Raw genomic sequence first — 14,261 nt, forward strand, 5'->3', positions numbered from 1 at the left:
CGTGTGAAAGGACTGATATGAAAGCATTAAGCTGAGCTGTATACATGAGGCACTTTAGCAAATAATAAAAAGGAATGATGGGTGACGATGCTGTTCGTTCTGCCGTTTCTTCACGATGACAAAGATTGCGCCCTACTTCAGTCTTTCGTTTGTTTTCGTATTTTCCAAGGCTTACGGGCATTTCTTCGAGGAATGGTCTAGCAGATTATCAGTAGTAATATTCTCGAACTTTTTAGTCAGTAATGGCATTGGCGACAGCAGGGATGGAGATGGTAAGGTGGGTGCAAACACCACCTGCAGATTAGAAGACATTCTAAGTTGAAGTCTGTGTCAATACCTTGATGTGGCAATTGGCCGTGTTTTATAACCACTTTGATTATTATTGATAAAATGAAGCTTTATTCAACTTCAGTGAAAGCTTTGGGAATTGTGCTACAGTAGAAGGGGTGACAGAATTCTTATAACATCGTATAAACAGAAATCAGGTTTTGTTAAAAGTTTCTATTAGTGATACAGTAGTTCCAAGGCAGTATAAATTGGGGGCTTAGCTATGCGTTCAGTCAATAGTTGTTTGCTATAATAAGAGGGGTTTATGTTCCATTGCTATAATAAGAGGGGTTTATGTTCCATTGAAGTAAAAATGTACTAAAAAGTTAATCTACAAGTTATGTCGCGCAACAAGCAACAACTCGTGAGAGAAGACAATATTTTGCGATTTGATAAGCTTGTTTTTTTTTTCAGCTATGATAGTGCATCAGCATGTGGCTGTGGCATCTCATCTAAGAGTTATCACAGCTGACAGTGCTTGAAGGTAGAACTGGGTTACCAAAGTAGAGATAAAGCTTATCGCACTTGACAGCTATCATGGGGCATAGCATAGATGTGAGTTGTCACAGCCTCAATGAATTCACCAGCTATAAACTCGTCAATTGTCACTCATCTGTGATAAGCCGTTATTACAGCTGATGATGAGTTTATTAGTCCAACCAGGCACCAGCAACTCGGACTTACACTGTGAAAAGCTGGCTACCATAAGTTGCCCGCAGGCAGCCCACGCGGCACGTCTGTTTGCTTGACATACAGGGTGTTCCAAACAAATGTGTCCAATATTTTTAAAAAATTGCAGAAAAACTACTTGGGACGTTGCCTTCCTGTGGCAGAAGGCATCTTCGGATGGGTACATACATTAATTACGTTAGTGAATATAGAAATTAGAATAATTTACTTTTTAACCTTTGGAAATAAGCGGTCGGGTCAAATGGGCAAATTCAAGCCCTCCCTTACCCTCCGCCTGTCAGTGCTAGGGAAACAGTGACGTCAGTGAGGGCGTTTTCGAAGTTAGTGGCAAATGCACTGTTCGGTGCGTCAGTTTTGGTTTTGCCTGCCTAATTAGGCAGATTCCACCGTTCCACAATGCTTACCAGTAGCTGCCTTTCAGAAATTTCAAAGCGGCTATGGAATGTTCCCAAGAAGGGCTTGAACTTGCCCATTTGACTTGACCGCTTATTTCTACTGGTTAAAAAGCTTGAATTATTTTAATTTCTATATTTACTGCCGTAATTAATGTATGTACTCATCTCAAAATTCTTTCTGCCACGATAAACAGAACGCCAAAGGCGGCTCGCAGACACCTCTTTTTTATTTTTAAACAATATTGGACACATTTGTTGAAACAACCTGTATACCTGTCATTAAAGTGTGCATTGGAAAAGCTTTGTCAGCTTGCTATAGCATAAAAGAGCCAGCCTAGTGAAGAGGAAAGTTTCCTTCCCTGTATGCAGAAACTGAGACATGAAAACAATTTAATCTAACTAAGTAATATATTTTTCTTCAGTAATAGCGTTTCAATATATTGCATGTGAACATTCAAAACTATTTGTTCTGTGTGCGATAGCTCTTTTTTGGCTTTCCTGTGCACTCTCTGTGCTGCTGCAAGCGCATTTCATTTGCATGCTCAGCTGTTGCAACAGCCATGCAGTTTTTTGCTTCCCGCAACCCTTCCCACGCCCTCTAATGGTTTGTTCACGCTGGGACGTTTTGGTCAGAAGTAAATGGAATTTCTCGCAAACTCAAACTGGTGTAAAGATAAACATTGACATAGCTTGCAAGGCACCTTGGTGATTAATTCTAAACGTAAATTGGCTGTCGGTTATCGTAATAATGATATCGTTAGCCTAGTATTGAATGCCTATTGATCGCACTGTCGGTTGTGAACAATACGATAATATTGATTCTGCTGCCAGTAGCTTTTTTTTTTCATTCACTTAATGGTTTTACCAATAATAATAATAATAATAATAATAATAATGCAATGCTAATCAATAGTGCTATCTGCAGTACATCTTTCAATTAGTTGACAATTTGCTGATTGTTTCACATCACTGCAGTTCACTTATTTCATGTGTCCTGCCCCACTGGAAAGTAGGCTGACAAATGTTATTGATGGTGTTGTCATTAACCAACACTGGATCCCTTTGCGTGAACATTCCATCAGTCCTCGACTAGCATTGCTTTCATTGTGCAATCTTCTCTTGTGTCGTGTGCGGCGAAGTCGTCATCACCTGACGCGGCCTTTCTCGTCTGACCATGGTTGTGCGGCCATCGTTGCAGGAAGGGGGAGGCGGCCATCTTGTCCGAGATACGCAACTTCGTGATGCGCTATAACATCAAGCAGACAATGATCGCCGAGATGACCAAACTCAGCCAGGCGTACGTGAGTCGCTTCTTCCGCGGCGACATTGCCGACATGTCGGAACGCACCAAAAACACTTTCTACATGTGGTACCTGACGTGCAAGAACAACCCTTGGAAGTTGGGTAAGTGTAGCAGCAGAAAATAAATAAACAGGTAAATAAAACCTAAATGAAGTTTAAGTTATAAAGCACCAGTTCTTGGTCAAAGTGCATCTGTGTTTGCACATTTTTTATCGAATAACTGCCCCCGAATATTGACATTTGTTCTAACTCTGGGGTTACCGCGGATCCCTCTCCGTTATCACAGGTTTGGCTTATTCGGAGTCCGAGTACTCTCATAAGCTTAGTTGCGGATGGATATGGGCACATACATATAGTGTACGTACATAGCAACATTTCAAAGTACATTCAACACTAACGGGCGCGTATTCACCATTTATCGGATGCTGTGTAGTGTATCCAAGAAGAGGAGTCTCTGCGCTGTTGTACACAAGTTATCGATTTGCCATTTAATATTAAACATAATAATTGCTGTGTTGGGTTTATGTGCAACTAAAAGCTCAATTATGCAAGCTCCACTGATTGCTTTGCAAATGGCTACACTTTTCAACTTCAATAAAAAAAAATACTAAGACAGTGCCACTATTCGAGGGGAGAATGTACGCAGCTCTCAGCGAGTGGTGATTATTACGGTATGCAACCAGAAGGGAATCTGAAAAAGCACATCAGCTTGTGGACCATCCACAAACATTTTCAGCAGCTCATGCAGATTTGTAAGAATTAAAGAGCATGTATATTCTGAAAGACAGGAGCACAGCCGTGGTTTCGATCGCTCTCATTCGGCATAGCCCCCCGACCAACCCTTTCAACAAAGAAGACGATGCTCATGGCGATAGTGATTATGTACAAGTAGAGGGAATGAAGGCCGAATATTGTGCTCACAATATATTTACTTCACTGCCAAGTTGGGTAGCGTAACTACATAGCATAACATGAAAACATTAAACTATGTGAACGCATTTTTGTAGCATCGTCACGTACCAGTTTATTTTTGTAAAAAGAGTAGCAAGCTAGTAGACATAGTTTTTTATGTATTGAATTTAGATGTCCCACTACTGCCTTCACACGTAACAGGCCACTGTTGGCTTAGAGGAATTATGGATTTATTCGTGTGATAAAGAAAGTGAATGAAGTGTATTGTACTTACACTGAAACCTCGCTACAACAAAGCTACATCTTACGCGAAAATAGGTTCGTTTCATCCAAAAGTTTGTTATAAAGGTGTATTCGTAGCGCTATATTTATTGTAACATCATTTTTAATTTACTTTGTTATAAAGAATATTTGGTTTTATCCGGGATCGAGCCTTGAGAGTATAAAAGCCTCAGGTAAGCTGACCTGTTAAGTAATTCATCGTTCTCGCACCTGCGCATATTGCATCTGTTTTCATTTGCACGGGTGGTGTAAATACAATCAAACTTCGAAATAAATAACCTGGATATAATTAAATATTGGTTTTAATGAAGTAATAATAATAATAATAATAATACGTTTATTTCATCATCATTGTGTACATGATGACAGGGGCCCGCAGTAAAAGCTGCAAAATCCGAAGATCGTTCCAATGAAAACTCCAAAAAAAAAAAACAGCTTGACTGAGCTGCTGACCCCTGACAATGAAGTAAATGAAGAATAGCATTACAATATACATAGTGTTAAGAATATACGCTTATAGCAAACTTTCAGATATAACGAACTTATTTTTGTGTAATATGCAACTTTGTTCTAATGAATTTTTAGTGTAACTGCATTCCTGTGTCTCTCTCTCTCTCTCTCTCTGTGTGTGTGTGTGTGTGTGTGCGTGCGTGTGTGTGTGTGTGTGTGTGTGTGTGTGTGTGTGTGTGTGTGTGTGTGTGTGTGTGTGTGTGTGTGTGTTAGTAGTGGCTTGATGAGTATTTGAGAAGGATGACATCTGGTGTAAGATTTTGAGCTTTCATGACGCATGTCGCAGCACAACTGTGCCCCAACTCTGGCGTGAAGCGGATGGTCTCGGAGACAGGTGACTTGATTCCACTCAAGCGGGAGCGCTTCACCTTCAAGTCAGCACACCTGGCCGTGTTGGAGCGGTACTACGAGCGTGATCCATACCCGGATGCGCAGACGCGCGAGCAGATTGTCGAGGAGTGCAACGAGGCGGTCGAGCGACCTGGTGAGCTGACAGTCTTCGTTAGATGCTCTAATGATGGCAAAACCTCGCTACATTTCGCTGGCGTCCTCCGCAAAGTCATTTCTGTGGAGGGAGCAAGTTTTCAAGGTTAAACTGTATTCGTTGTAAGGACATGTTTTTTACATGCTAACGTTGCTGAGAGACACGCTATATTTATTTCGCAATGTCTTGATAATTTTTAGCATGCATACATACTTGTTATAATATGGTAGCCGGGCATTATGTCGTCTAATGACTGGTCTTTCTTTGCCCATCTTACTAGGGGACATTCTTGAATATATACGAATATTTATGTGACTTTTACATGGAAACACATTGATAAACCGTGCCGAATTCTTATCGTCGCGGCCACTTTTCCTTCTTGTAGAGCGTCCTCTGACTGAACGGGAGAAAGTGAGCCTGCCTGTGGTGAACAACTGGTTCAACAACCGTCGAAAAGAGGCCAAGAAGCAACTCAGGCAGCAACATGGTAAGTGTGGTTGTGCAGCACAGCTCACTTACTTACTGCTGTCTGTGTCCGCGTGGCGCTGTTCCCGTCTTACTTAGAATGAACAGCGTTGTTAACACCTCTCATTTGTCAGTCTCCCGACTCGGCATTTTCAGACACTTCTCACCTGTAATGGTAGCTTTGAAGCTATGGTGGTGTTAGGCTGGTTATCATGAGGACAAGTTGTTTCATTGCTTGCTGCCACGACTGCATTTCAGTGGGAATAAAGTGCAGGCGTTGCTTGCCATTCAGCTTGTGAAGTGAAGAATATCTGTTTACTTAGATAGCTTTTGGTGTTTTTCCAACAGGCTTGATGTAGTCATAACCCTTTCAAAGGCCACCTATGTATAAATGTGTGAGTGTGTCAAATTTTTTAGGCACCCAAAATTCTGTTGCAAAAAATAATGTTGTGATATGATAATTTGTGTATGTTATAGTGGTAAGTTATCTTAATTAAGTTATAATTAAATATGTATTTTTCTAAAGTAATTGTGGCTCTGTTTTGATATAAATGCAATGAAATCTCAGGCAAATTTTATTTTTGGCTATGCCAATTTTAAGCAAATCAAAATTGTACTTTTCACTCTTGCAGGAAGCATCTCTACGAGCGTGGCTGTGTCTTCAGAAAAGTGATCTTGTGCCGGAGGTTTAATTCATCTAAAGCTTGATAAAGCTTGCCCTTACTTAGCCGCTAGGTATACAAATAAAAGAAACAAAAGGTGTACACAATTGTGTACATAGTGTGTCAAAGGGTCAATCCCAAGTCCTCGACTGTGGCATGCCTCGTAATCGTGCGACGGTTTCAGCATGCAAGAAAACCACGATTTCATTAACTTTCAATTTTCCTATGCGTCTTTCTCTTGTCTCTAGCGGCAGCAATGGCGGCAGCGGCCCAGGCTGGCGGCCTTGGCGGGTTGCCAGCGCTGACAGGTGGAGGCCACCAGAAGTCCCCCTTCTCCGTGGGTCCACCCCTGTGGGGCGCACCGAGCCTGTACCCGCAGGTGGGAAGCTCGGCCGCGGCGCTCGCGGCTGCACTGCCATCATGTGCTGCCGGATTGCCCACTTCCTCGCCACACGTGAGTGATTCCTGGGTACTTCGAGACATGCAGTTAATCTCTGCTTGGGAAGTAAGCTTTGAAAATGAGAGTGAGACAGAAGAGTAGAATGCAAGATGCATGAACTCACTTCAAACTTGCTTGACGAAGAAAGGGGGGGGGGGGGGGGGGACTGTCGTTTACATGTATTGTTGTGCACTCTTAGGCAAGGCATTCAAAAAATGGCATATGTCATATGAGTGCTTTGCTGTCTGGAAAAATTGAAATAAAGAAATATGAAAAATAACATTAATGATATACAGTAGACTCTCACAGTGAACGGAAATCTGTTAAACAAAATTGCTGCTTAAATGGAACAACTGTTTTTGATCTGATTGGTTTAGTATTTATATTCTGCACCCTGTTCCTCTCACAGTAAATGGAACTCCTGGCAAATGGAACATATTTTTCTGGTTCCTTCAGGTTTCGTTTTAAAAGTCTACTGTATTATATAATGTGACATGTATAACAAGTGATGTTTCCCTTTCTCTCCTCTTATTTTTTCATACACATGCACAATTTAGTTGATAAACCTTCAGTGCACCCCAGCTACCCCCTGAAAAAATATCCCAAGTAGACCTGAAACATGGGGTTCTTTCTTTAAAAGAAAGTAAACAAAAAATGTTTACCGTATTTACTCGCATAATCCTCGCACTATTTTTGGCGGAAAACCGATGCAAAGTTGGGGGGTGCGAGAATTACCGTATTTGCTCGATTCTACCGCGCCCTCGATTGTAACGTGCACCCGGTTTCGACGTCGGAAAAAAAAAAAAAGACATCGATTGCAACGCGCACCCATTTTTCTCGTTGGCCCGCACGATCACACCACTCGAAAAAACGACTCTTTTCGGGAGCGTCTTCCATTTAAATAAGAGGTACTGGGGAAGCTTGTGCCCATATGACGTGTAACAGAGCATTGCCATCACTGTAGTTTTACCATGGACCGATGTCAGCACGCAAGCTTGCTTCGCCCCCTTTTCAACGGTTGTGATGCTGGGCATGTCCAAGTAAAGAGGCGTCCGATCGGCATTCCCGATTTGCCCAAGCAGGTAGCCGTTGTTGCGCCACAAGTTTAAGACGAACCTCTGAAAACTGTGAAGCTTTTCATCGTACTCCTCTGCAAAACTTTTCGCATATGCATGTTCCCATTCGGAGGGAAAAGCTTTTCCTCTTCATAAAGTTAGTTAGCCAGCACCTGCTCGCTTTAAACTGGCTACGCATTAGACCTTTTTCTAAGACTAATTGCATAGCCCGCACTTGGAGCAGTTCTGTCGTCACGGGCCGCTGTGCCGCTCGCTGCTCAAGCACATACTCGCCGAGCAGCTCCTCAATTTGCGGAAACCGACCCTGCTGTGGTCCACTGAAGCCTTTGCGTGAAGCTTTGCTGTCAACAATCCTCTGCTTTTGTTTCCGCCATTCCCGCACGCACGTTTCGGGAACTCCGAACGACCGCGATGCGGCCCATTTCCGCCCTTTTCTACACACGCGATGACTTTTCTTTTAAAAGCGGCATCGTGGTGCACTCGAGTTTTTGGAGTCGGTCCTTCCATGCCGTCGACGCTAATGCACTACAAGATGATGAACTCCTCACCACACGTATGAAGTGTCGCACATGGTAAACATATAGGCAGAAATGGCCAACGGGCCATGCCGACGCACATAAGGGGCGGCCATTTTGGATATGCCGATGGCAATAGAATGACCGTATTCAGATTTTTTTTTTTTTCATACTCGATTCTAACGCGCATGCAATTTATGAACTGGCTTAACCGGAAAAAAGGTGCACGTTAGATTAGAGTAATTACGGTACACGGGGAAAACTTTCCACAAAAACGTACAGAACGAAAAAAAAAAAAAACGAAGTGGATGCAAGTCGGGATTTTCACACCAGCAACTAACAGCAAGCTTTGAGAAGTACTGATTGAAACTTACCTCAACAATAAATTAGAAGTGTGGCAGTTGTGGCTACTTGGTATGACATCACGATAGTTATAGCGCGTGAACAGAACGACAATGTCTCTTTGTCGTCGTTCTGTTCTTGCGCTATAACTATGGTCAACATTAAAAGCACGGGGTCAACACAAGGCGAGATTTATTTGAGACACAAAAAGTGCAAGCAAATAGTCAAGAATTAGAATACCATACGCAAAAGTTGTGGGCATTGCGGTAGCGTTCGCGGCACAACAGGAGCCCTCAAAAGGTAAGCATAGGACGTCAGTATTGGGCTAATGGCTATTTAACAGAATCGGCCGCAGTTTCCTTCTGAATAAATAAAGTTTACCATCAATCATAATTTTAGGCACACAGCAGGCCTAGCGCGTCTTGGTGGCTCTCAGCTGCCGTCACCAGTAGCGAACACAAAACTCGTAGACTCCGAAGGGCCTAGCGGCGGCCCTGTTGCCGCCGTTGTTTAGGGCATGATCTATCACTTTCAACTTGAAAGCAGCCATGTAGCTTCAGTATCGCCCCATAACATGACAAGATTACCGACACAACATACAAAACACGCCGCAATGCGCATTTGCCACTTTGGCTTGGCTTGAATTGAATTGAAACTCCGTGCAATAATTGTACGCCTGATGATTAAGAGATGGCGTCAGATGGCAAGCGCTATCATTATCAGTGGCTGGAATGAGTAGACGACATTATTGCGGAGTTTTCGGGGGTGGGATAATTACTCGAGGAAAAAAAAAATAAATCGTATTTTTGTTGGGCGATGTGGGGGTGCAAGAATTATGCGAGTGCGAGGATCACGCGAGTAAATACGATAGTCACAACCTTGGTTGGTATCCTTCCGGTTTGACCAAGAGTTCCTTCCCGGTCAGACAGGCTTCTGTCTAATGTTCACCTTTAAATCAACAAACCGTATGCTTTTCTGGCTTTGTCTTTAAATACAAATGCCAGTTTCAAGTGAGCGCATGTGTTTTGTTTTGTGCTTTTCAGCCTTCGTCTCTATCTGGCGCTATTTTTTTCATAATGACACTGTACCAGTCTGTCTAACTTACTGCTTCGATAACAGTTTTTCTCACCGGCTGCGACTTTGCTGTCGCTATGGGCCCAGGTGGAGACGCCCTCGATGCGAGGTGGTGGTAGCGACCAGGGGGACTCTGCAGGCCCCGAGGGTGACAGTGACCAGGGGGATTCGGACATCTCCCAGGAGGAAGACTCCACCTCGCTGCCGTCGTACGGCCATGACTCGGAGCCGGCCGACTTCACCACCAACGACAACATGAAGCCTGTCATCAAACAGGAGTGAGTGGACAGAGCGAGATAAAGTGAATTAGTCTTGCTAGCTATGTGCATAGTGTTGCTATGTGCATAGTGTTGCTATGTGCATAGTGTTGCTATGTGCCTATGTGCTTTACATGCATTGGCCGTAGTTAGCAAAAGCAAAGTCCTGTTTGTGCAAACGTTGACATAAGACTCAATCACACTTGCAACTGGCATTGGTTGCACGACCATTTGCAACTGGCGCCCAGAAAGTTACTCGAGGTGTTCATTCAAACCTCCGTGCATCTTATACCCATTGCCACGCTAAATTCACGTCTGCTGGCATTGCCATTCCCCCTAAAATAATCTGGCATCCTATTTTTGTTCATGTCATTGGTTCAAAAGTTTGTGTCTGAAAAATTGAGCAGCTAAGCTAGAGCAATCTCTTTGCGACCTAAGGAGCCATTTTGAGCTTACTTTTCATGCGACCAGTGCTGTACTCTTTTTCATACATCAAGTACAATTCTGTGTAAGTTATTCAAGAAGCTCTGCTAGCTAAATGTGTAAGTCTGCACACGTGATCTGCACATGTGATCTGCACATGTGATCCAGAACAATCCTCACAAGTCTGCACATGTAATCCAGAACAATCTTTTGACAACCGTTTAAATAAGAAGGTTAGCTTACTTTTATGGCACAAAGCATATTCGTTATTTTTACTGTCTAAAAAGGATTTAAGTAGGGACGCGACACTTAAAAGTCGAAAATCGGCCAAAAAATCGCATTTTCTCATCATTTTCGCGTTCCCAAGGCCCTCCTGCATCTATCAGCAAATTTTGGCTTCGAAATTCTATTTATTTCCAGAGTTATAAGAGATAAAAGGAGCAACTACGCGCAGCAGACCTTTAAATTCAAGTCTAAACTAGCCTTACTTCAACTGCTGACAGCACGCAAACTATGCGCTCCACCAGCGCCATTTTGGTCTTGTTTGAAAGGTTGCGTTTCCAGCTTTTCTCTTGTTTTCAGTAAGCAACCATGTGTCCCTTGCGGAAGCAAAAAAAAGCAAAGCAAAACCACGCGCGCCTCGCGACTCCATTGGTTGCCTGATGCACGTGACCAAAATGGCGTTTCTCGATTGGCTAGGAAAACTCGATGGCAGTGTCAGCCGACATTTTGAAAAGGTATGGCTCTTGCAATGGTGTTTTATCGCTAACGTGTTCGTGCGGTAAGTGTGCTAGAATATTTTGGTGCGGTTCGCTATGCCCGGCGGTGCGAAATAGTTCCGGTCGAAGCATCATTTTGGCCGTTCACGGAAGAAAGGCAGGGGTAGAAAGCCCAATGGTGCTGCTACTGCATCGCGGGAGCAAGCTCCGACATCGTCTGATAACGTCGACGTGGCCGTAGACGATTCCTCGTGCGTGCGCGGCATGGACGCTGGCCGCACCAGTACTGATGTTATCGTCAACAGAGGCGTGCGCGAGACGGGTTCCCCGGATAGCGTACGCTCTGTGGACTATGACCGCGCCGATGCTATCGGGAACGGAGAAGAGCGCGTAGACACGCGCCTCCCTGACAGCGTGCGCGATGTCGACTCCGGCCATGTGAGACGCTGATGATCGGTGCCAGTGAAGTGCGCGAGACGGAATAAGGAGGAGGAATAAGAGGAGGAATAAGGATGGGATGCATTCAGATTATGCCCCTGGTGCATTTTCTTAAGCTTTTATAGGTATTTTTCCAATAAAAATGTTTTGCAACGTTTTTCCTTGTTTTCTGAAAACAGCAATTTTGACATATTTGTCACAATGGAGGATAAATAGCTTCTGTTCTATTTGAGCTATCAGCATAACTTTTGTTTTGCCAGAAAGATAAATGCATGCATTAAGCACAAAAGCAGAGGCTAACTACTTTACCACCGAAAAAGAGTGCCTAGCAGTCGTTTGGGCCATTAGCAAGTTTCAACCCTACCTATACGGCCGGCCATTTCGAGCGGTCAGTGACCACCATTCGCTCTGCTGGCTTGCCAATCTACGGGATCCATCAGGCCGCCTCGCCCGCTGAAGCCTCCGCCTTTAAGAGTACGACATAACGGTGGTCTACCGATCAGGACATAAGCATACAGATGCTGACTGCCTGTCTCGTGCTCCTATTTCCCCGACGTCATCTGTCACTGAACAAGATTTACCGTTCCTTGGCATCGTTGATGTGGTCCGGATGGCTGAGCTTCAACGTGAGGACACTGAGCTATTACCTGTCATCCAGCATCTTCAATGAGAAGACGTTATCGTCCCACGCCGGCTCTCACGTGGATTAACATCGTATTGCCTGCGGAACAATGTTCTCTACAAGAGAAATCTTGAGAGCAGCCAGGAAACTTTTCTCCTCGTCGTTCCAACGGCATCGTGAGGAAGTTTTGCAGGCGTGCCACGACAATCCTTCTGCCGGTCACTTGGGCTTTGCTAGGACATTAGCGCGCATCCGACAAAAGTACTACTGGCCACAGCTGTATTCGTCTGTTAAGCGATATGTCCGCACCTGCCGTGACAGTCAGAGGCGTAAAGTCCCACCCGCAAGGCCCGCCGGCTTCCTCCAACCTTTAAATTCACCTCGAGCACCGTTTCAGCAAGTGGGAATGGATCTTCTTAGTCCATTTTCTACGTCGTCCTCAGAAAATAAGTGGATAATCGTCGCAACCGACTATCTGACTCACTATGCAGAAACCAAAGCTGTGCCTAGTGGAACTGCAGTTGAAGTCGCCAGATTCTTCGTCCACGACATCGTTTTGCGTCATGGTGCACCTGCTGTTCTCATAACCGATCGCGGAGCAGCGTTTACGGCAGAGTTATTGCGACAAGTCACCAAGCTGACGCACACTAACCACCGGAAAACAACAGCTTATCATCCCCAAACGAATGGCTTGACAAAGCGGTTAAACAAAACAATGACCGACATGCTATCTTTGTATGTTGATGTAGAGCACAAAACGTGGGATGAAATTTTGCCGTACGTCACGTTGGCTTACAATACCGCTGTGCAAGAGACCACAGATCTAACACCATTCGAGCTTGTTTATGGCCGTCGCGTCACAACACCGTTAGACGCTATGCTCCCCGTAGACCAGGACACCAGCGGAAATCACACCGTTGACGACTTCGTTGAGAAAGCCGAGGAAGCCCGCCAGCTTGCACGGAACCGCATTCGCACGCAGCAAGATATCGACGCTCGCCGTTACAACCAAGGCCGAAGGAACATCCACTATCAACCAGGTGACTATGTATGGGTGTGGATATCGACGCTCGCCGTTACAACCAAGGCCGAAGGAACGTCCACTATCAACCAGGTGACTATGTATGGGTGTGGACACCAGTTCGACATCGTGGGCTTTCGGAGAAGCTATTGCGACGCTACTTTGGGCCTTACGAAGTTGCGCTGCCTCAGTGACGTGAATTACGAGGTAGTTCCTCAAAGCTCGGATACCAGTTTAAACCGAAGACGTTTAAAACGAAGACGTTTCAGAAGTAGTTCATGTAGTACGGATGAAACGTACCAAACCCGCGAGTTATGAACACTCCGAACTTTTTTTTTATTATCCACAACAGCGCGGGCTTATGTTTTTTTTTTTTTTTTTTTCGTTTACGTGACCATCTTTTTTCATGGCCATCTCTAACATTTTAGTCAATCGACCGGGACGGTCGCTCTTGAAAGGGGGAATTGACGCAAAGTAGGCTGGCAACTATGGTTGCCAGCCTTTGCGGAGGATAACGAAGTACTTCTGTGGGCGTGTGCTGTGGTGTTCGTGCTTTTTGCCTTCGGTCACGAAAGTAAACGCCCTGCTTTTGTGCCTGCGTCCCTGTACCTTTGTGACAATATGGCTATTTTCAGGGCAATATACATTTCACAAAATTTTATAAATGGGTCACATGTATGATATGTGACAATGCCTTTTCTTCTGTAAACATTGATGACCTCTAACTCTTGTTAAAATTCGCCAGTAAATTGATTTATAGCATCTTGCTATTCTTGAACATCCTACGTTGTTTCAATACTGTAACCACCATTTTCGGGTTTTCCGACTAGACGCTAATTTTGCTCCAAACAAAGGACCCAGCTTATGCAATGATAGCACAGTATATTGGGAACTGCTAGCCCTATCACAAAAGTAATTACATTTTGGGAATCTGCACATCAAAATACACAAACTGTGAAAATTTGGTTCAGATCTATCCATAAATAAAAAAGTCGCTTTTCAAGTGCAGCTTCCCTCCTTAAGTTACATGTAGTAAAAAATGTGAGCAGCTCGTTCTAGTGTTGCAAAGCTGGAGTAACAGTGGAGCTTGTTACCAACCTATATTATTAACCTGGTATTAATTTGCGAGGTTCCTACTCACCAAAAGTTAACTATGGATGTCACAACTACAAGTTTTTAATCAGCATAGCCATGATTAGCTGGCAGTCTTTAATTAGCCCGATCCTACTGCAAACGCATGTACTTCAAGAAGTCTCGCTAACTTTCATAGTGTTGCGCAAAGCGTATGAAATCGAGTGTAGTTGTA

At 44.1% G+C, this 14,261-nt stretch overlaps 1 protein-coding gene across 5 annotated transcripts in view; it reads left to right on the forward strand.

Moving 5' to 3' along the window:
- LOC119164952 (homeobox-containing protein 1) overlaps positions 1-14,261 on the forward strand; it is a 188,583-nt gene that overhangs the window by 157,470 nt on the left and 16,852 nt on the right. For 4 of the 5 annotated variants that reach the window (XM_075873396.1, XM_075873399.1, XM_075873397.1 and 1 more), the window contains 5 exons: positions 2,611-2,816; positions 4,705-4,902; positions 5,288-5,389; positions 6,278-6,483; positions 9,521-9,753. In XM_075873396.1, coding sequence (XP_075729511.1) covers positions 2,611-2,816; positions 4,705-4,902; positions 5,288-5,389; positions 6,278-6,483; positions 9,521-9,753 — 945 coding nt within the window. The remainder of the gene's footprint in view (positions 1-2,610; positions 2,817-4,704; positions 4,903-5,287; positions 5,390-6,277; positions 6,484-9,520; positions 9,754-14,261) is intronic. The other variant, XM_075873400.1, reaches the window with a different exon arrangement.

This window comes from Rhipicephalus microplus, chromosome 9 (genome assembly GCF_043290135.1).
Source record: "Rhipicephalus microplus isolate Deutch F79 chromosome 9, USDA_Rmic, whole genome shotgun sequence".
Lineage (NCBI taxonomy): Eukaryota > Metazoa > Arthropoda > Arachnida > Ixodida > Ixodidae > Rhipicephalus > Rhipicephalus microplus.